The sequence below is a fragment of the Phascolarctos cinereus genome, unplaced genomic scaffold (assembly GCF_003287225.1).
Source record: "Phascolarctos cinereus isolate Bilbo 61053 unplaced genomic scaffold, phaCin_HiC Scaffold_5;HRSCAF=322, whole genome shotgun sequence".
Lineage (NCBI taxonomy): Eukaryota > Metazoa > Chordata > Mammalia > Diprotodontia > Phascolarctidae > Phascolarctos > Phascolarctos cinereus.
Genome location: NW_027555958.1, coordinates 371,536,112 through 371,558,711, shown reverse-complemented (window position 1 = coordinate 371,558,711; position 22,600 = coordinate 371,536,112). Strand labels below are relative to the sequence as shown.

General features: G+C 42.8%; 1 protein-coding gene across 2 annotated transcripts; it reads right to left on the bottom strand.

The window, feature by feature from the left end:
- Nucleotides 1-385: 385 nt before the first annotated feature.
- On the bottom strand, nt 386-22,256 carry IRF6 (interferon regulatory factor 6). Of its 2 annotated transcripts, none has more exons than XM_021007892.2 (8): nt 22,113-22,256; nt 16,297-16,473; nt 10,563-10,767; nt 8,055-8,180; nt 5,669-5,815; nt 3,426-3,815; nt 2,369-2,487; nt 386-1,344 (listed from the first exon to the last, which is right to left on the bottom strand). In XM_021007892.2, exons 2-8 carry the CDS (start codon nt 16,468-16,470, stop codon nt 1,120-1,122), a joined length of 1,386 nt encoding a protein of 461 aa, XP_020863551.1. In that variant the 5' UTR covers nt 16,471-16,473; nt 22,113-22,256; the 3' UTR covers nt 386-1,119. The 2 variants fall into 2 exon arrangements, with proteins under 2 accessions (XP_020863551.1, XP_020863552.1); XM_021007893.2 differs by lacking the exon at nt 22,113-22,256 and adding an exon at nt 22,010-22,103.
- Nucleotides 22,257-22,600: the final 344 nt, after the last annotated feature.

The following is a 22,600-nucleotide window of genomic DNA, read 5'->3' as shown; positions in this document are numbered from 1 at the left end:
CCCAACCTAACCCAACCCACTCCCAAGGTGGCCTTAAAAAAAGGGACAAAACCTCCATCCTTCTTCTGGAAAGAATGACCTGAGCCATACACATATCAACAACACACACACGTATTTGAGTGATGACAGGGTAAACATAAGCCATTCTTCCACCAAATCCCTGAGCTAGCTATTGTCGACAGCTTCCTTTTAGAGGTTCAATTTATGAGACTTTACACACAGGCGACTTTCAGACTTTGGCACTTGCTTCTATTTAAAATATTGAGCCAAGTTTCTGAGCAACCATAGCTAGCCCCTCCCTCTTGCTCCCCACCCCCCCCCACCCCCACCCCAACCTGGCAATTTGCTTTCTAGATGAGGTCAAACAGAGCTCCATCCTGAACAATTAACACTTGACGGAAATTTAATGAAAGATAGACGATTTTGGTGGTCCAAGGACAAAGCAATGTAGGGAAACAAGTTTAGAGTTGGAGGAACTTGGAGGACATGTAGTCCAAATCCTTCTCTTTTTAGATGAGGAAACTAAGGACCAGAGAGGTCAAGCAATTTTCCCTGGATTCCACACACAAGCAGTTAAGTGACAGAGCCAGGTATTCAAACACAGGTTCAATGACTCCCAATCCAAGATTCTTTGTTCCAAACACTAGTATGGGGTAAGGGAGGGCATTCTGTTCTGAGATAGTTTTACAAGGGGAATTCAGCCACTGAGCCATGGAATGTTTGAGTTGGAGGGACCACAGAGATGATTGAGATCAATCTCGTTTTTCAGAGCGGCCCAGAGGCATGGTCAACGTCACATGACAAGTCAATAGCTTAAGCTTACTCTATAAGCCAGGTTTCTTGACTCCCATTCTGGGTTGCTTCCCTTATATTATGCCACTATGGTTAACCCCAGTGGGTCTTTCAATAATAAAAAATAGGAAATTTATACAATCTGATCTTTGATATAAATTAAAATCGAGTTTTTAAAAAAGCTAGGCAGAGTAGGAAACATACAGAAACTATTAACATTGTTACAGAGAGATGGGTAGAGTTAAAAGCCAGTTAACAAATCTGAATAATAAAAATATCCATATGTACAATATTTAGAAAAAGGGAAGAGGGCTTCAGCAACCAAGATCACTGGGCTGGTAGGGCAGGGGTCATATGCATGTTGGGGGGAGGGTTCATGGGAGGCCAGCTTTCCTGGGTCTGGAGGAGGCGGTACAACTGCTTCAAGTGGGCAACAATATTATCTTTGATATCCGGAGTTGAGATCTGTAGGCGGACGCTGCCACTATCAAAGGACCGAGTGAAATCACCAGAAAACATCTCATAGATCATCCTTGCAACCACCGGAATAACCTGCTCGGGAAACAGAAAAACATGTCTTTTGAGGAAATGGGCTTTTTAAATGCAAAAATGGGAAGGAAGGGGAGAATTAGTGACAGTGATGCAAGAAAAGAAAGAGCCTTATGAAACAAAAAATACAGAGAAGACCGCATATAGAAATTTGGAAGGGTATTGTGCCAAGCAGGACAGTTTTGTTATTACCATGTTTAATTTGCTGTATATTTTTAAAAAACTTTATGCAAGAGAAGTTCACCATTTCATATATAATCTTTTCTAGCCTTTCTTATTCAAATGTCTATTGTTTATTAATATTTAAGTTCATAACAAAATAGAAAATTTTTATTAAAAAAAGTTTTTTAATTCCAGTAGGAAGGATTTAAAGGAAGAAGAACTTTTTTTTCCAATAGTAATGATTAGCTAAGGGCCGGCTCTTATGCAGGTCATCTTCAGGATAGAGGAGATGCTGTCACCTGTCTTAGCTTAAATCAGTGCCATCCTGCCTGGAAGTAAACTACCTTAAGGAAACATTCAGTTCTAGAAGGCTATCCAATAATGCTAAAGGCCAGAATTAGGCAAGTACCTAATTGGTAAAGTCGTTTTTTAAACAGATTCACATCACAGCCTATCAACTGCTAGGGGATAATCCTGCCACTTATCCCCTGGGATCACCCTCAATATTCCCTGCCCCTTAAAACAATTCAGGAACCTTTGTTTTAAGGTCTCCTATAGTCCCAGGGGCAAGCTCAGAACTCATTAGGTCTTAACAAGCCTATGTTTACTGCTGATGACTATAAAACTGGTTCTGAGCAGACTTACTTTCAGATTCCTGCAGTCCAAAGTTTTGACCCTCTGTCTGCAGAGTTGGGTGGGTTACTCTCAAATCTGCTACTACACAGTGGCATTAAACTAGTGGGGATGGTGGAGCTTTTTTGGGCCCTAGCAGGTCCAATTCAGAAGATTTACTGGAATACCCAAATTGTCTTCCCAGGCTCAGAGTTTAGAGAGCAGACCAAAGCAGCCACTCATATTTCCTCACCTGAACCACAATGAGCTTCCTCTCTCGGGGTTTCCCATCAGGCCATTCTTCCCCAAAGCACAAATAGATCTCAAAAGGTGGTTGTTTCTCTATCTGTCCTTTCTGGCGGGCAATGAGTTCTACAGAAGTTGAAATAAGACAAATTCAGCATCTCAAGGAAAAAGAAGAGAGGAGCTTTGGGTCTGAATTGATCCAATCTCCCATTCTTTTCTCTAGAATTGTCCCCTTAAATCACTCACTTGCCTATCTGTGTTGCGAGAGAACAAATTTTCTTAGTCAAATCAAAAAATAGCCCATTCGATTCATTTTTACCACCTAGATCAAATTGCTAAGAATGGAATAAATCATAGCTTCAGATAGTATATTGACAATGAGGTCATTCTAGCCTCCCACCCTCTCTAGCACTGTCAGGAATGTCAAAAGAAGCCGAGACACAAGTCAGATACCCATCACAGTTTGGAAGCTGAGTTACCTGGGTGGCTAAGTCACTTTTATTAATCAGAATAAAGGTTCCCACCCCCCTCCCTTTAGAATGTAGGGGTACAAAGCACCAAGCTTTTTTAGACCTGGATGGAATTAAGGAAAGAGAATTCTGTCCCTTTTTCTCTTTTGGGAGAGGTAGTTTTAGAGGAAGAGGGACAGACTGATCATAATGAAATCACATGGGGTGCTCAGCATTCTCGCATGCATTCTTTCACTTATTCACAAACCTCACTCCCCTCAATCCATCTGCTCCCACCGTTCCACAGAAGCAGACATCTGACTTAGGAAACCACCAGCCACTTGATTTGGGGTGAGATTTAGGAGTTATCAATCAGCCTGTGCTTCTCTCTGGCATTTAAGACAAATCTATCATCTTTACATTCCTCTCTTTTTATTTTTGCCTTTTATCCCTCCATTTGTCTCCATTCTCTACCTCTGACAAAAACTTCCTTGCTTAAGTCTCCTACCCCCTCCTGCCCCTACCCCCATCCCAACACTCTCAAATTACTGAGCAGAGAAGAAACTTCAGGGGCAGAAATCTCTGGTGCCTCTTTGGCTGCTCGGAGAGACTCACCACTGAGGAAGGTTTCCAGGCAGAATAGCTTGACCTTCTTTTGCCGCTCAATCAAGTTCGGGGCTACAAGTGAAGGGGCACATGGCCCAGACCAGTATACCTTGCACTGGCATAATCTGATGGCATAAATGGCATGGCCACTGACTTCCAAGATCAGTCCCCTGTCCATGACATCCAGCAACCTGCTAGTGAACAGCTTCTGCTTTTCATTGGTGATCTGATCTGGCCCAGGGAACTTCACCTGCTCCAGGCTAACAGGACCAAAAAGCTCCTCCTGGTCTGGCATGGGCCCCAGATCACCATAATAGAGTCGGCAGCCCTGAGGGTTGCTCACCGTTGTCTGCCCCAGCTCCTTACCCCGGTATTGGAATTTAATGTCCAAATCAGTCACTGGAAGACAGAGAAGGGATGGTTAGGGAAATGCTACCAGCTGCTCTGTCCCCACTGCCAAAGAGACTATGCAAATTCAGCAGGGTCAAGGATTCTATCCCGGGCAGGCTTCATCAAAAGCTTCCCCTTCCCATTCCTCTGAGCTATAAACAAAGAAAGGAATTAAAACTATCCTTGGAAATTCACTTCAAAAAGACTATCTTGCCTGAAAAATCTGATAAGTGAATGATTCCGGAGGACCAAAGATGAAGCCTGCCACCTTTCTCCTGCCCAAAATGAAGAATGAGACGTACATTTTTGGACACAGCCAATGGAAGAGTTTGTTTCACTTGATTAGTTATCCTTGTTACAAGGGTTTTCTTTTCCTTTTTTTTTTTGTTATTGTTCAATTAGTGGTAAGGAGAGTGGGAAAACAATGAAAAAAATAAATGCTTGTTAATTGAAAAATAATATTTAAAATAATTTTTAAAGGCTACCCCGAAGAAATGAAGCCTCTTAACTCATACCATCTCTGAACAGGACTCAGATCCTAAAAGCTTAGACCTTGTCTTTCAGGAGCTCTGTCCTGATCTTTGCCTCATACAGACTGGATTTTGTGTTTTAATCAACAGACTACGACTACTAAGTTAGTTCATGCAAACTTGCACACACTATCTCATTTTAAGCACATTGTAAGACTATGGAGACCAAATTAACAAGGAACACCAAACTGTTCACACATTTGCCCAAGCACTCATGTGCTTACATACATACATGAGCATCTAACTGCTATATTTTTTTATTAGACCTATGATGTCATTGTTGTTTACTCCCAGTAAATAAACTCCTTCTACCAATATAGGGAAGCACCTGCTAATCAATCTTAGAGAGTTGCCTCAAGGCACTGAGAAGCTAAGTAATTTTCCTAAGGACACACAGACAGTACTCAGAAAGAGGTAGCACTTTGGCCCAGGTATTCCTCACAGAGACAGAGATACTGGTTGGTTGGTTTGTTTTTTATCCACTATAGAATTTAAGGCATTTGAGGGCTATGGAAATCAGAGCCCAGTGAGATTCAACTTGCCTCAGATTACACATACAGAAAAGCAGCATATATTTGGATGTCTCCAGACTCCAACTATAATGAGCTTTCTGTTCTGCCACACACCAGCAATCTATGGCCAGGATTTAGCTTACACAGCTATACTAGCAGCAGATTCCCATCCCACCCACCTCAGGATCTAAGTTTATTAGAAGCACCTCCTAAATTCCCCCTGAACTCAACTGAATTCCCTCCTTATTCAGAATATAAGTTGTTCCTCCCCTATACATGACCCCAAAACAATGACAGAGGTTGGGGGAGAAGGGAGGAAGGAGAGAAAGTGATAGAATTGATTTTTTTGGTGAGCTGAACTTGACCCAATTCAAAATGAGGTTTTTTTTCGTAGATCATAGATCTTCCAAAATCCATGAACATAAACTCCCTAGGTGGAACAGTCCCCGGCCATTAATAGCCCTGTCTCTGAATGGGCCCTGCCCTCCAATCCTTTAGCTAGCACAGACATGCCCAGGTCTCCTGAGCTACTTACCAGGCAGGTAAGTAACCTGGGGCTTTGACCAATGAGAGCACCCACGTCAGCAGGTAAGAACAGCCTGACATTTCTTCAGCACTCGCTATGCCTGGTAAACAGAGCCTTGGTGACTCACCAATTCAACCTCCAGCCGGCCAAGAGGCCCAGAATTCAGCTACAAAAGGTGCCTACAAAGGAGGCCACTGATAGGCACTTGAAAAAGTCAGAAACTTAAGAAGCAGGGGGGGTGGGGAAGTAGACTGAACGATGACCATCAGAGAAGAAGGAGAAGAGATCACTTACTTGGGAGAGAGCTGATCCATAGTTCTGGTGAACTAAAGAAGTCATGCTGCATGGCAGCTGAGGGCACTTCCATTTCCAGGGGTTCTGTTTTGGGCCACACTGCTTCAGGGCTGCAGTTGCCTACACTGGCTGGCGCCATAGGAGAGCCTGGAACAAAGGCAGATGGGTGAGCACGCAAGGAGAGCACGCTCGTGTGCACGCACACACATACATACATACATACACACGCACACAAATGGCCCAAGGCTCTCAGAACTGTAAAACAAGCTCATCACTAGACCCATTTATGAGCCTCAATCAACCATGAAAAGAAGCGCTGAACCAGCCCGTGGCCTAATGGTAACCGGGCAGGCCCACCAGGAATGGAATTCCTCTCTCCTGTCTGGGTCTTAGGTTTTCATGGAACTCTGAGGGAGACTCTGAATATGCTTGCGGAAGAAAAACAAGGAGAGTCTTCTAAGCAGTGAGATGGAGAATAAGAGATTTGGGGAGAGGAAGGGAAAAACAAATTCAAATTTTACAGCCAAATAGAATTTTTGCACCGTTTCACTGTTTGCTCCCGTAAAAGGAACTCAAATGAATTAATTAGTAGAATTAATTATCCAATTAATCTAATTAATTAGTAGAATCTAATCAACATCAGTGCAACAAATTCCATTTTCTCCTATTTGCAATGACAGAATATTTGCTCTCCAAGAGAAGGGATTTCTTTTCCTTCTTCAGTCTAACAAATACCTGGTCCTCCAGCAATCCCCTAGAGCTGTGAAATCCCAGAAGTCAGTGCTGCCCTGATAGCTGTGTGCACACATATGGTGACATCAATGTGTACAATTTATAGATAAGAAGCCAATTCCGAGGAGGTTCCATGGTGAGTCAGTCTATGTCCTGGGAAGGGAATCCAGATCTCCTGAGGCCTAGCTTTCAAGATCTAGATAGCATGTGATAAATATTGACCTGGTCTACCCTAGGTGTGAGACCACCCCCAAAATCTATCCATCTTATTGCCTAGGTTGCAAAGGTAGCAGTAGTGGTAATGTAGACTATAAACTCCTTTGTGGACAGCAACTATGTCATTTTTGTAGTTATAACCCCATTATCTAGAACACTGACTACTGTAGGTAGTTAATAATTCTTGTTTCATTGAAAGTGTAAAAGAAGGAAACGGAAAGGAGGGAAAAGAAGAGGGAGAATCAGGAAGGCAGAGAGAGGAAAAGGGAAAGGGAAAAAGGAAGAGAAGTTTGGCTCTATCCTAAGTATGGGGAACTTCCATTGTGCAAGACTGACAACTTGTGTGTAATTTATAATCTTAGAGCATGGGTTTTTAACCTTTTTGTGCCACAGACATTTTGAAAGTCTGGTGAGACCTACAGACCTCTTCTCAGAATAACATTTTAACATACATAATATAAACTACATAGGATCACAACAGAAACCAATTATATCGGAATATAGTTTTTGAAAATTTTTTTAAAGTTCACACACTCCAGGTTATAAACAAACCCCTGATCTAAAGGGCCAGTGCCTTTCTCAGAACAACTTCTTCAGGCTCCTCTGCTAATCCAAGCTTTCCAGGTGGTTTCAGGTATCTCATCTGACCAAGGGGGACACAAGACAGCCACAAGAAAATGATGGTTAAAACTTGCTTAACCGGAACCTACTTTTAAAAAAACAGTTCTATTTGGCCAGGAGCATTTCAGCGCAGAGTAAAGCCTCAGTCCAGCAGACTTGTTTTTGCTAAGCCAAAGGAATGTACAGCAGGAGATTTAGCGGCCTCTCTAGCATCACACCACTGCATCTGGTTTCCACCAGTCTCTGAACTTACTACATCTAGAAGGCTGAATTTAAAAAGGGATAGTAGGAGAAGAGAAAAGTCTATAGTATTCAAACATCTAAAGTCATATTGATGTCAGCTGTGGAAGCCTCTTGCTATTTCTAAGGCACAGAAACAGAGCGTATGACCTTATCTGTAAGTGAAGAAAATGGGAGAGTCAAATATGAAGCAAAGGAAGTTCTAGTTGGACTTGTCCAAGTCTCTGAAAAAGGCACTTGGAAACAAGCACTCAACTTCCTCAACTGGGTACAAAACAATCCCCTGGTGCTACTTCAGGCATGTTTTATACCCAAGTAGTAACATTAAAAATAGTTCTTATGAATAGGAACATTTGTAACAATTTGGCATTATTAATAATAATAATAATAATGATAATTTTTAAAACCTCACAAAGTAGTTTCCTGATAAGAGCCCTTCAAGGTAGGGACCAGACAGGGAGCATCAAGAACCCAGAAGAGAGTAATGATTATCAATGTTCCTCATGTAGATGAGTGTGGCTTCACTGGCAAAGGGGCATGGCCTCTTTGATACTCTCTGACTGTTCCCATCACTTACCATTGATGTTCAGGAAAGGGAAGGCATCCTGGATGGGGATATGGGGCTGTGATTGATCTAGCTCATCTTCCTCTTCCTCATCTAGTTCATTATCCTTCTCATCCCATGGAGCAGACCCTGTGGACCCTATCCCAGGGATAGACACACAAACCTTAAGGATTAGCAGCTCAGATTACATTTTTGTCCCTATGTTTAATCCATTTCCCATCATGACTTGCTCCATCTTAGGGGCAAGCAGCATAGACTTTGGTCTTTGGGGTAAAACTTCAAGCCAAGTATATCCCAAGTTAAGTGTGCCAACGATCTTCTCTTTGTTCCCCCTTTATTCTGACTAAGGAGATATCTGAGAGTCATCCTGGCATAATGGATAGAGTGCTGAACTTATAATCAAGAAGACCTGAGTTCAGATCCCAACTCTGTCACTGACTATGCAGAATTTGGCAATCATTTAGCCTCTCTGCACCTCAGTTTACTCATTTATATAATGACTGAATTGTATTAGATGACCTTCAAATCCTTTCCAGTTGTAAAATTTCCTTGATCCTTCCCCCTAATATGGTGTGCAATTATCATACCATATTAGAAAGTCTATAATTCCAACTTTAGCCTTCCTCCTACAGTTCAATAGTTGCATCTTTCTTACCTAAAGGACAACAAACGTTTATTAAGCACCTACTATGTGCCGAGCACTGTGCTATGTGCTTGACAAATATTATTTCATTTGATTCTCACAACAACCCTGCAAGGTAGGTGCTATCATTATCCCCATGCTGCATTTGAGGAAACTGAGACAGACAGAGAGGTTGCCCTGGGTCACACAACTAGGTGTCTGAGGCCAGATCAGAATTCAGGTGTTACTCCAAATCCACTGTGCTGTCTAGCTTGCCTCTTAGTTTAAAGGCCTCCCTCTCCTTTACCCCATCCCCTCAAAAATAAGCTTTTGCGATAGTCCATTTCTATATGCTTAGTACTGTTTCTGTTCCTGAAGAGTACTTTCTAAGTATTAGATGATGAAGGCAACATGAGGCATGTAGTAGGAGTACCACAGAAATCAAATTTGGTCCAGAGACTTTGGTCCTTGCTGAGAGTCTTTACATAGCAGAATGTTGTATTTTTCATTATATGAAGGACTAAAGACAGCCTGAGCAATAACCTATCATTCTGGTCTGAATGTTACTGTTGAAGGTGCCACCACTGGCTCAGTTACCCAAGGTCAAAACCTAGGTATTATCCCCCACTACTCACTCTCTCTCATCCCCTATGTCCCATCTGTTGCCAACGTCCATTATTTTCACCTTCCTACCACCTCTCACAAACATCCCCATTCTCTCCTCAGACCCTACTACCAACCTCCTGCAGGCCGTCGTCACCTCAGGCCTGGAGTATTCCAACAGCCTTTTGGTGGATCTGCCTGCTACAAGTCTCCCCACTCCAGTCCATCCACTCATCAACATGACCTTCCTCAAGCATGGTTCTGACCATGTCACTTCCCTACTCAATAAACTCCAGTGGCTTCCTATCATCTCCAGGATCAGATATAAAATTTTCTGTTTGGTATTCAAAGCCTTTCATAAGCTCTTCTCAATCCCCTACCTTTCTAGTATTCTTTATATCCTTCTCTCTCTCTCTCTCTCTCTCTCTCTCTCTCTCTCTCTCTCTCTCTCTCTCTCTCTCCTTCCCCCCCCTACCTCTCTCCTCCACTTACACTGGCCTCACTGCTGTTTTTCATGCAAGACACTTCATCTTCCAACACTGGGCATTGTCTCTAACAGTCCCTAGTACCTGGAATGCTCTTCCTCCTATCTTCATCTCCTGGCTTCCATGGCTTCCTTCAAATCCCAGTTAAAATCTGTTAAGGTATTCCCTGAACACTGTTTTTGTCCTTTTGAGTTACCATATCTATCCCACTCCAACAGAGGTCTTTCCTGAGCCCCTTAATTCTAGCACCTTTCCTCTGTGGATTACCTCCAATTTATTCTGAATATCGTTTGTTTGTACATAATTGTTGATATGTTGTCTTTCCCATTAAAGTAGGGCAGGGACTGTCTTTTTCTATCCCCAGAACTTAGCACAGTGCCTAGCACATAATAATAACAAATATTAATAAACATAACAAGTAATAATAAATTTTTCCAGACTGACTAGAAGTCACATTTTTCCCCACTCTATCTTCAATTTAGCTTGCATTAAGCCTACATGCAGCCTGTAATTTATGTAATTTTTCAGATCTAGATTTTTTTTTCTTTAAAAGATCTCATTTTAATTAGAGAAATGCCCTCTGTTTAGACCAACACAATATCTTCCTACCCCACCCCCGCCAATCACCTAAAGTAGTGGTCATTTGCTTCTTTTGTTTCCTGAGTCCCTCTGAGGAAAAAAATGTTTTTTGTACTTGAACAATCATTAGACATTATAAATGAGATTGTTTTAAAAGCTACTATCTCTTTAAGAGTCCGCTCTAGTCCTTGGCATGCTGCCCACCTTCTCCCAAGGCAATTGGGGCCTCACCTGGGTTAATAATTGAACCCTGGGGCTGGGGGATATCACAGACTTCATATATCTTCACTGGGTTCATGGGCACCTCCTTGGTTCCATCATACATCAGGTTGAACTCCCGGCTCTTGTTCAGCGCACATCGGAGTTGGGCCTTCCATTTGGCTGGGTCGGGGTCATCAACCCCTTCCTGATATTTCCCGGTTTCCACAGCCCAGGCCTGGTGAAGGTAGAAAAGATAAAAGCAGTGAGATCATAGTGCTGTCCAGAACCATCTGAAAGGCCATATACCTCACTAGCACACTCACTCAAACTGCCTTCCCACTTCCCCACCATCGTAGTCATAGAAGCCAAAGCCGCAGTAGGAAACCTCACAGTTTGTACCATCCTGGGGCCTATGAGAACAGAGGGCATGGGCAAATACAATCACATTGAAAGTCAAAAATACATCCTAGAGCTCTGGTGCTGTCCTCTTTTAGTCTTTGGTTCAAATTAAAGGAAAAAAAAGACTGGCAGATGAACTAGTAGTATGTTTTTATTGCTCCATTCTCTTTGCTTTTCAGTCCCACAATGTAAATAAAGGGCTGTCATAACCAAGTGGCTGAAGTCTAAAAACCTTCAGGAAGTGAGGAAACCAATATATTTCCTGGGATTCTAGTGCCGAGCCACCCACTCCTGGCCGCTACTGCTGAGGGTCAGGAATCTTAAAGATCTGTCCTGCCCTGGTTCCCAATTTCCCATGCTTTCACCCATACAATGAAGGGGTTAGACCAAATGACCTCTGAGGTGCCTTCAAGTTCCACATCTATGAGCCAACGGTCTTGTCCAAGACTTTGGCACATAAGCTCCTTGAGGTCATGTGACCTTTTATCACCAGTGCTAACACAATGCGTGGCACATAGCAAGAGCTTAATAAATACTTGCTGAATTTTTAGACATGACCAATGTGGGTATTTGTTTTGCTTAACTAGCCATATTTGTTACAAGGCTTCTGTTTTTCTCCTTTTGTTTCAATGGGCACAGGGGTGAGAAGAACAAAAAAAAATCCTTGTTAATTTTTTTTTAAATTAAAGTCATAGCAAAGAAGATTATAGATGTGTGTATACTTGTGTGTGTGAATACACACACACACACACACACACACACACACACTCCTACCCACAAATAAATGTTTATTGCCCTTTTATCAGCTTATAGCAATCCTGTCTACTCCAAAGTCTATAACTAGCTTCCCTTGAGAAAGCTCAGCGGGCCCTTAACAGTATGGATTTGATTATGAACATTCCAAGTACATTTCTCCAGTAAGCTGGAAGAGGGAAAGACAGAGAACACCCCAGAACAGAATTCCACCATCTCCAGTCACAGACCAAGCCTGTGCAAGAAGAAATAGAGATGGGAACCAATATTCTTTCTGGTATACTAGTTACTTTTTCCATAACATGTCCCTTCTCTCCCCATTACCAAAACCTCAAGTTTTCTCTAGGGAATATTCCATTTTTGGTCAAATTCAAGAGAACTAATCATTTGACAAAAACATTGTACTATGGAAAATACAATCAAAATAGGAGCCTTGTGCTAGCAGGGTGGTACTGCTTCTGCTAGATTAATATTTACTTCTAAGTGTCCACCAACTTGGATCCATGGAGATTCTGGAGTGATGGGCAGGGGATGGCAGTTGTTGTAGCTGCAGACATGGACGTGGGAAGAGAAGAATGAGGAGAATGGACATGAACAGGAAGAGATCTCCAGGGATCATCTTGTCCTGCACCTGTGGTTTAGAAAGGTCTGCCTCTTTTCTGGCCCAGAATAGTGTTTCTCTGTCATATTCGTAAAGAAAGGGAGAGGAAAGGGAAGGAGATACTCAGTCACCCTTATCCAGATGTCTAACACCCAGGAAGTTCTTAGATAATCTAAGCATCTTCTTCATCAATTAGGAATAGCTGAACAAATTCCGGCATATGATTGCAATAGAATATCATTGCGCTGTAATAAATGATGAAGGGAGAAATCTAGGAATTGTTGTATGAACTGATGCCAAGGGAAGTGAGCAACACCAAGAAAACAATTTATATAATAACCACAATATTGTAAAGACAAACAACACTGAATGAATTAAGAACTCTGATCAATAAAATAGATTAACTACAATTCCAGGCAGGGTGGTGCAGTAGATAGAGTGCTGGGCCCAGAGGCAGTAAGATCCGAGTTCAAATTTGCTCTCAGATATTTCTTAGCTGTGTGATCCTAGGCAAGGCACCTGACCCATTTGCCTCAATTTCCTCATCTGTAAAATAGGGATAATAATAACACCTATCTCCCAGGGTTATTATGAGGAACAAATAAGATGCTATATGTAAAACATTTAGCACAATGTCTGGCACAGAGCAGGCATTATATAAATGTTAGCTATTATCATTAATTCTAGAGTATCCATGATGAAATCATGCTACCCAACTCCTGACAGGTGTTGGGGTCAGGGTAATAGATACACAGAGAGAGATAGATACCTACACACACACACACACACACACACACACACACACACACACACACACACACACATATATATACATATATATATATGTAGATATATTTATATATATATGTAGATATATTTATACATAATATACTATATATTTATAATATTAAATATTTATATATATCAGGATACTCTGGAATTAATCATATAATATTATAGATTTTATATACATATATACACACATAAACTGTGTATGTCTGTATTTGGACATGGGCAATGCAAGAAATTTTGCTTTATTGCATTTTTTAAAAAAGACTTTGTTTTTCTTCTTTGTTTTAACAGGGAGCAGGTGGGAGGGAGCGAAAGAAAAATAGACTGGTTAAGTTTTTAAAAATTAAATTGAAACCTTAAAAGGTCATCTAAAACCTTCTGCTGAGGTTTGGGATTATCTCCTCATTCTACATTCAGGTACCATCTTCTAAACTCAGAAGCTGTAAGCTCTACCAGGCTGTCAAACTACTCTATTCTCTGCCATGAAAGAGAGATTGAGGAGTCAGAGAGATTGAGGAGTCTGCTTCCTGTTCTCCATTTCCCTATTTTCCTAAGCCTCTGTAGATGCCTAACTCCTATGACTCAGTGAGAATTGTGGGATGGGCAAGTTGGTCAGAGGAGATACAACTTTTCCCAGCCTCCCTACACAGCTACCTGTTTTATCTCTGACCCCAACTCCTACCCTGGCCACTGAAGTCTACTGTCCAAATCTGGTAGATTTTGGCACAGATTGCGGGAATTTTGGTGAGTGGCTTGGATTCTTTATTGGGAGCTGCCAGACACTAACCCCAGAAACCCAGCACCAGCCTTCCTGTTCATATCCAGCGTCCTGACCCTTTTCTTCCCGTATCCATGTTCACAGCTGCTACTGCCATAACACTCCAGAGCTTCCAAGGATTCAAGTCAGCGTGCACACAGGAGTAAATATAGATCTAGCAGAACTAGTACCATCCAAATCACTCCACCTCTTGAGCTCTCAGTTTCCCCATCTGTAAATGAAAAGGTTGGACAAGACATCCTCAGAAGTTCCTTCCAGCTCCAAGACTATGATCCCCAAATGGTTAGAGTATTTAGGGTAGAAGTCCTCAACTTTCTTTGGTATGGCCTCAGTTTCTTTGTATAAAATGAAGAAGTATCTTTACCCCTCCAAAACTCACAGGGCTATGAGAAATAGGAGATAATAGATGTGAGCTTTCATTCATTTCCTATTCTAATGCCTTTTCATGACTCTAGGTTCTCAAAGGCTGTGTCAACAGAGTAGAAGGCAAGCTCTGGCAGGTCCTAAGCAAGCTAGAAAGACTATGAATATGTCCCTAGTAACAGACTGTGAACTTATCATCAGAAGACCAGCCTAGCTAAGTTAGAAAGGGTTAAACATCAGCAGATGATATGGAGGAACCACAGGAATGCATGAAGACAGTCCACTAAAGGTATTAAGAAATGAAGACTAAAGTATGGAGGATTGATAATCTTGATTAGTAGAGAGAACACCCAGACCTACAAAATCATAGAGCTTTTCATGCATGTAATGGAGATAAAAGCACTCGGGGCAATTTGGACATAGGATGCCAAGGACATCTCCCATAAATAAATCCAAAGTCTCACTCCTCCTAGACTTCATGGTATCTCATAACTTATTCCACTTCTAAGAACTGAAACCAGAGACACAATTACAGCCTTCCAAATGTTCAGGTACCCTGAAGGAAGAACCAATTCCAAGAGACAAGTATCATCCTGCTATACGCATTTCCCCAAGTTTCCCCCACATAGAGTGCACAAGGGTACATGAAGACAAACGTGGTAGAAAGGGCCTCCTTTCTACCACTCAGCATACAACAAAGTCTAAATCCTGACAAAGAAAGACCATTCATTGTGTGGGTCTCCTCAAAACCAATCACTTCCTTCCCAATGTCTACTCGTGACCTGACATTCAGAAAACAACCCAGTTATGGAACAAATCTCCAGAAGAAAAAAATGTAGCTGGAACAAAGTCAGGAGTATGGGAAAGAGAGGAGGGAGCAAAGAGCACATTATAAAAAAGTTATACTGCCTCTTCAGAACCAACTACAATAAGGTCTTGTATATAAAGTTCTGCATTATCATTTGCACATCACTATTCAATAGATGAATTAGCAAAGATATTCCCTACTGTGTAAACACCTTTCCCTCCAATAACCTACAGTCTCACTTTTGTTTTCTTTCCTTATTTTCACTCTGACCTAGCTAGGCCAGGCTAGGTTGACTCAGTTTATTTTTTAAAAAATCAGGTTGGTCTTCCTTAGTATATATTTTTAGACCTTATGGTAGGTGGTGGGGATGGGAAGAGAAAGGGTTCAATAGTCCTATAATTTCATCTGCATAAGGAACTTCATAAATGGGATGCAGAGGTTAAATGCCTTGCCCACAGTCACACAGTTATTATGGGTCAAATCCAGGGCTTTCTGGCAAGCCCTCTATCAGCCACAGTGCCTTTTACCCTCAGACTATTCTTTCCTATACCAGGAATACCTTTCCCCTAACTCAACTTTCACAGAAACCTAAGGAACCCATTGTAGAGGACCCAATGTAATTCTGACTTTAAACAAGTTGGCTTTAAATAGGAGGTAGCGTCATAAACTTCTGCTTACCTCGGTCCCTACTGCACCTCAGGATACAGTGAATGGAAAAGCTAACGTATATTTCCACATTTATAGTATTTCTCTAGAAGCTATCTGACCTAATGTTGAAAAATCTAATCATAGGCAAACCCAATGGAGGACAGACCAAAAGGTGGGTTTATTTAGTAGTTGATCTGGAAAGAATCATCACCAATGCTAAGAAAAAAAAAACCTTTCTAGTTTCAAAGGTTTGGGGTCAAGGGGAGAGTGGTTAAAAAAGAAAATTTGAATTCCTTACAGATAGGATTATTTCCTGTGGGTCCATATTATTCTAAGTCATTCAGAAACAAGTCAAGCCTGACCCATCAGTCTAGACAGATTTTGACCCCCTTTCTTTGGTGGTGAGATCTAGATACTTCTGATCACTGAGAATTAATAACCAGCTTTGGCTACACAGAAACACATTCAATCTTCTGGTGTTATCTTATGCCTGTTAATGTTGGACATAATACATACACACAGGTATATTTTCACAAACCCAGAAGAAGTTTTTTATTTTAGGACAGACCTGATGCCAAAATGAAAGAAATGGAGAAGTCTAAAGGGGTTTAAATGTTTTCACCTTGAAGATAGTATTCTCCTCCTCGTGCTGAGGGCTATGTCGAGTTGCATGTTTCCAGGGAATCTGGAAGCGTTTAGATTCCCTGTGTAGCCAGACAAGACCAGGGTACATGCCACTGTCCACTTGGGCCACCAGCCAGGGCTTCAGCCGGACTCTTCGGGGTTGGAGAGCCATGATCTGGTTTGAAATAGAGCGAAAAAAACAAACCATGAGAAGTAGGCCAGTCACTGGGAGCTGGTCCCAGCCACTATTCACTCATGATAGATAGAGCTACAGTTTCATCAGATTAAGGTACGGAAACCAAATATGGGAATAAACCACACCAGGTGGGAAAGAAAAGAAAAGAGGTTAAAAGGTTCTTTTGATTCTTATTCCAAAGCCATTTACACTTCATGTGCTAGCCAAATCAGACTTATCATGCAAGCAGATCATATTTCTACTTCTATTTAAATCCTGCCACAGAAAAATAAAAGGTGATGTCATCCCTGCTGGAACACAGAAGGCCTTCCTGAAGCACCTACAACAAGTGGAAGGGAGGCTGCTGCTTGACAATCTCACCTCAGAACAGGGGAAATAAAGGTGGGGGAGAAGCAGGAGGTAGAGAGGGTGACAGCAAGAGAACTAAGAGAAAAAGAAACATTGAAGAAAATAAGTGGGCCACAGCAGCTGAGGATGGGAAGAGGAAGAACAGGAAAGAATGCCAGGTTCCACAGTCCTCACTTATACTGAATGTAGTATTCAGTGTGCCCATAGGAATTCAGCAGTCCCAGGGCTGCAGTCTGGTTCCCTTCATCCTAGCTGCCCATGGATACCACGCCAGGAATAATAATAGCTGACATTTATATATCCATACATCATCTCATTTGAGCCTTATAATAATCCCTGAAAATAAGGAGTACAAGTATTATCTTCAATTCACAGATGAAGGAAACTAAGGTTAAATGATTTTGCATGAGGTCACCTAACTAATGCCAGCTCAATTCAATTTAACAAGCATTTTTAAGGGCCTACTACCTGTCAAGCATGGTTAGGCTCTGAAGATGCAAAAACAAAAACAAAATCAACCATATGCAGGTAAGCCTTCAAATCCAAATCTCCCCTGACTTCATATCTGGAGCTTATATCTCCTAAGACCATATATGTCCTGAGAAAAAAGTCACAGCAACAGGACCAAGATGATTCATGAAGAACCACTATGGAGGATCCTGTTCTTCCCCCAACAAAGGAAGAATACTGGAAAGTTGGAAAGCAGATAAAAACCCAGTTCTTTTGCCTACCAGTTGAGAAAAAGGCAAAGAACAGAGACCATTAAACACCACATTTGCTATCCCCAAGAGAACTAGCAAAAGTCATTCACACAGAGTCATCCCACACCTCCCTAACCTAGGTAGGCCGAGATAGGTAGAGCCACAGCATATGCGAGAACTGAAACCAGCTGGGCTGCAGCAGCGAGCCAGGGTAAAGTCTACAATCGATTCTCAAAAAAATTGATTGGCACACTACATAACAACAGGACAGCCAGAGTCAACAACAGGAAATAGACAGGTCTAAGTCAGATGGTCATGGAGGGAAAAGCAGGGTTAGAATAATTTTTGATGCACTGTTGTTGTTTGTATTATTGAGGGATGGTGGGGGGAGGCGTGATAATTTTAACCTAAGCATTTAACCTAAAATCATGGATTTTAACCTCATTTTACAGACAAGGAATTGAAGTTCACAGAGGTTAAATGACTTGCACAGTGTGGAATATTATATATGTTGTCAGAAATATTATATGTGCTGGCTTTTTTTCTTTCTTTCTTTTTCTTTTCTTTCTTTTTTTTTTTTGGAGGGAATCAGGCCCCTTTATCTTTAAATATTTGTTACAAAAGATGACTCAACGGGGAAAGGAGATAAGGAGGAATATAGTCAGAAACAAACAAACTTTTGTTGTAAAAACAAAAGACATTAAAAATGTCTTTGGCAAAACTATCTTCTGTTTCCACTGTACCTGCTGGCATCTCCTCTAGTGGTTCCATCTCAAGTTCCCAATCTCTGGTGGAAGCTACTCTGCACACAACAGGCCCAGGAAGAGGAGGAGGAGGAGATGGGGGAGGAAAAGGAGTAGTCATCCTCACACCCAGAAAGATTCCCTGAATCAGTCAGAAACCAAACTGGCTGACTCAGCACAAGGCACCCACTCAAGAGGAGCTCAGCACAAAACAAGACCAGTAGGGTCCCAGACCCTACTACCAGCTCCTTTCCCCATAATACCCAGGGGAAACTAGTCCAATTCAGCCCTTATGGTCACTTGAAAAAACAGGCGCCAGGCAGAACAGAGCCAGTACTCATTATGAACCTTCTGACCCAGTTACCAAGGTCTTGTAACTGGAACCTTTTGAATGAGTGATAGGACAACTCAAAGCATTAACTTAAGGAGTGAGGAAAGCATTTAACTCCAAAGTGTCCCTTTCCCCAGGAATCCTGGTTTTGGGGTCTTGGAGTATGAGCAGGAGGGTGTGGAGGGAGAAATGGTCAAAGTAGGAGATTCACAAGATTTAGATGAAGAAGGAACCAACCATCTAGTCCAACCTACTTGGTTTATGGATGAGAAAATTGAGGGGAAACCCAGAGAGGCTAAGATCACCTAAGGAATAAGTAGCCTAGCCAACTCAAACTCAAGCCTTCAGACTCCAAACCTATCGCTTTTAAGGACTCCAAAAATGTAAATTTCCACAAGGTGTGGAAATAATCTTGTTTCATAATCAGCTGTGTTATCTGCACATAGATGCAGATAGGGAAAACAGCCAGGCTGGGTCAGAGAAAGTTTTTGAACAATTCTTTTTGTAATACTGGCAGATCTTGTTTCTGAGCCTGAAATATACATGGCATCTATCTCCTGACTGTCAACTTTCAAGAAAAGGAACTAATCTACAATCTGTTAAGTAAAGACCATTGGGCCCAGAGAACAAGCCTCAATGTGTTAGTTGGAGGGGAGAAGGGGAAAAGGGAGATAGAACCAGCTGCCCATGAAGATCAGTGCTCAAGATCAGCAGCCCCATGTTCCTGCATTCAACTAAGATAATACACACTCAACCTCCCTTTCAGGGGTCATGGCAAAGGCTCCTCTAGGGATAACAGCCTGTACCAATATCTCCCTACCTTGAAGATCAAAGCAACTCCCTTCAAAGCACACCCACCTCAAATAGCCCACCCCTTCCAGGAAGCTGCACAAATTTTCTGCATCAGCCAAACACAGATCACTTCAACTAAGGACCACAGCTACTACAAGAGGAAATGCACATGGGAGAAATTCAGGGGTGAACAAGCTAAAACAAACCCCTCTCTTCCTGAATCACTTTCCTCCTCAACCTTCATGTCCATGTTATTTAATAAATAAGACCTAGTCAGCACAGTACTGCAAGGATCCCAATACTGGGAAAGGAAAAGGAAAGAAAAGTTAAGAGAGGAGATGATCATATCTCATTCAAACACCCTTCACAGAAGGCTATCATGCAAGAATTCAATTCCAAAGTTCCTCAGCCCCGAAATTTTAAAGCCTGGATAGAGTCACCTATTCCAGATAGATGAGCCCTGGAGCTTAGTATCTCCTGTTGCTGAAATGTAGGCAGGCACTTAAATCAATATAAGAAACCACAGGATGATAGATTCTGAGTGGAAGAAACCTTAGAGGTCACCTAGTCTAATCCCTTTCTTTTAACAGATAAGGAAACTGAGGTCCAGGGAGAGTTAAGTGTCTTAACCAAGATCAAGGTCACTCAAGTAGTAAATGACAAAGCTGGAATTTGAACTCAGATCCTCAGACATCCCAGCATTCTCTGCACTGCCACACAATGGAAAGGGATATCCCCAAAGTGGGCACCCAAAGGCATCCATTTTACCACTCTAGCCAAGCTCCCCTTCAACACTGCTTATACAGCTATCAGGATTTCTACATATCTGTTTCACAAAACCTCCTCCACCTTCATCAAGACTAGTTCTCAGAGAAGCTGCTCCTAAGGCCAAGTCTCCACAGAGAATTGAAAGAAATTGTCTAGATGAAGACAGGTTTTTCTCTGTATAAAATGTATCTGTCCTGTTTGTCTGGGGTCCTTTAGCAGTGAGACCTCCTGTTCCCATACTGATTCACAAGATCATTGCTTCATCTTGTTCAATTCTTCCCTTCAACTCTTCCTTCCCCAAAGTAAGCCTTGGACTCCAAAACCACACAGCTCTGGCTGAATTTATCAGTCACCAGGGTGAAAGTGGAAAGTATGGAGGAGATGAGGGAAATCATCCAGGGGTGGGTCCTCCAGCATGTACCAGTACACCTGTTCTTCACAGCACCCACACCAAAGGCACAGGACAGAAGGGGGAAGGGATTCATTCCCTTTTCCACCAGAGGCAGATAACAGTAAGATTGTACACTTCCTTTCTCTCCTCTGACATTGCCACCCGGTAGTGTAGGTCCTGCTGGAGGGTCTACCTGCCTCAAGTTTCTCCCCACTCTACTTCATTTTCCATTCTGCCATTAAAAGTGATTTTCCTACAGCAAAGCTCCAACCATATCATGCCCCCACCCCCACCCCAATTCAATAAACTCTAATGGCTTCCTATTGCCTCCAAGAGCAAATACAAAATGTTCTGTTTGGTATTCAAAGCCCTTTATAACCTACTCCCCCCCCCCATCTTTCCACTCTTCTTATGCCTTACCCCTCAGCACAGTACTCTTTGATGCAATGACATTGGCCTCCTGCCTGTCCCACGAAAAATCCATCTCTCAGCTCCAGGCATTTTTCTCTGGCTGTCCCTCATACCTGGAACACTCTCTCTCCTCAATTCTGACTACTGACCTTCCCCCATATAAAATCCCACTTTCTACAGGAAGCCTTCTTCCTCTTCACTCCAGTGTCTTCCCTCTATTTAGCTTGTAGATGAGAATATATGTGTGTCCCATATCTGTGTGTATATATGTACATACACATATATATGTTTGCATGTTGTCTGCCCCATTTGATTGTAAGTTCTTTGAGGGCAGGGATTGTCTTTTGCCTCTTTTTATATCCCCATCTGCTCAGTGCTCATATACTGTTTGGCACATGGCAGGCACTTAAAAATGTTTATTGATTGAATATTCTTTACGGATCCCGATATTCCCTTCCCTCTTCTCATACTGTCCCAGTATACATAAAGAAGAGTGCCACACCTCCTCCTCCCAATCCCCAACTCCCCTCAAAAAAAAAAAAAGCACCACACCCGGCCAACTCAGCCTCTCCCTCTGTGGCACCTGGTTTGGCCACTGGAGCCTGTCTGTGGGTGTTTCCCAGGCCCAAGGCAAAGGACCAGGGAATGTCAAAACAACAGAAAGGGAAATAACCTGTCAGTGGACCTCTTTCCTCCAAATCTCCCATATCCCCAGCATACCTTGGAGAAGCAGCTTCGGAAACCCCCCTCCCCAAAGCAAGGAGCCCAGCTACGCAGCGAATACAAGAGAGATCCCCTTGGCTGTACCAGGCGAGGGGCCCGGGAGTGGGAGAGAGGGAATACCCCATTTCAGCGAGAAGAGAGATGGTTCCCTCTCTGGCTCTGGGACCAGCCCACTCCTGTCTGGACTACAAGAGTGAGCACTTGGCCCTAGAAGTGAACACCTACCCCAAACTAGTCCCGCCGCGAGTTTGTGCACCCCACCCCCCACCCCACTACACTCACCAGCTCTTGGGGGGCCTGTGTTTACCTCTTTCCTCAAACTTTGTGCCCCCGAAGCAGACGTCCCCGTTCCTCCTCTGACCAACCTCAAGAACTGACTAGCCCCCCAAAAAGAATTCAGCTATGCTCACCCGCCACCACCGCGCTCCAGGCCGACCGAGGAGACTGGTGGTTGGTTCTGTCCGGGCGGGGACTCCAGGTTCCGCTCCCAGTCTCACACCAGCCCTTACCTGCCCAGCCCAGGTGCGCGGAGCTCACGTCACCGCCGCTGTCTCTCCCCGCCCCCTCCCCGAAGCCCGGTGTCCTAGGCCCCGCCCCCGGACGCTGGGATTGGCTACGCCGCCAGGAATGTGATACTTCGCGTTCCACCGCGGTCCATTTCCCTCCCTCCCGCTCCGATCTGCCTGGGGCGGAGGAAAGTCCCAGACTTGGGGTCCCTTCTTTTGAACCACCGACTGGTAGTCTTGTAACATGGAAAGGTCCACGAAGTCTCACCCAGGCTCGTCTGCATCGTATCTATTCGCTAAAGTTCAACGGTTCTCCGTTGGTATTTAAGACAGGCTTAATTAAGAACAAGTGCTTTAAATCTTTGGGAGGGGCAGGGCGCCAGGGTCCAGCC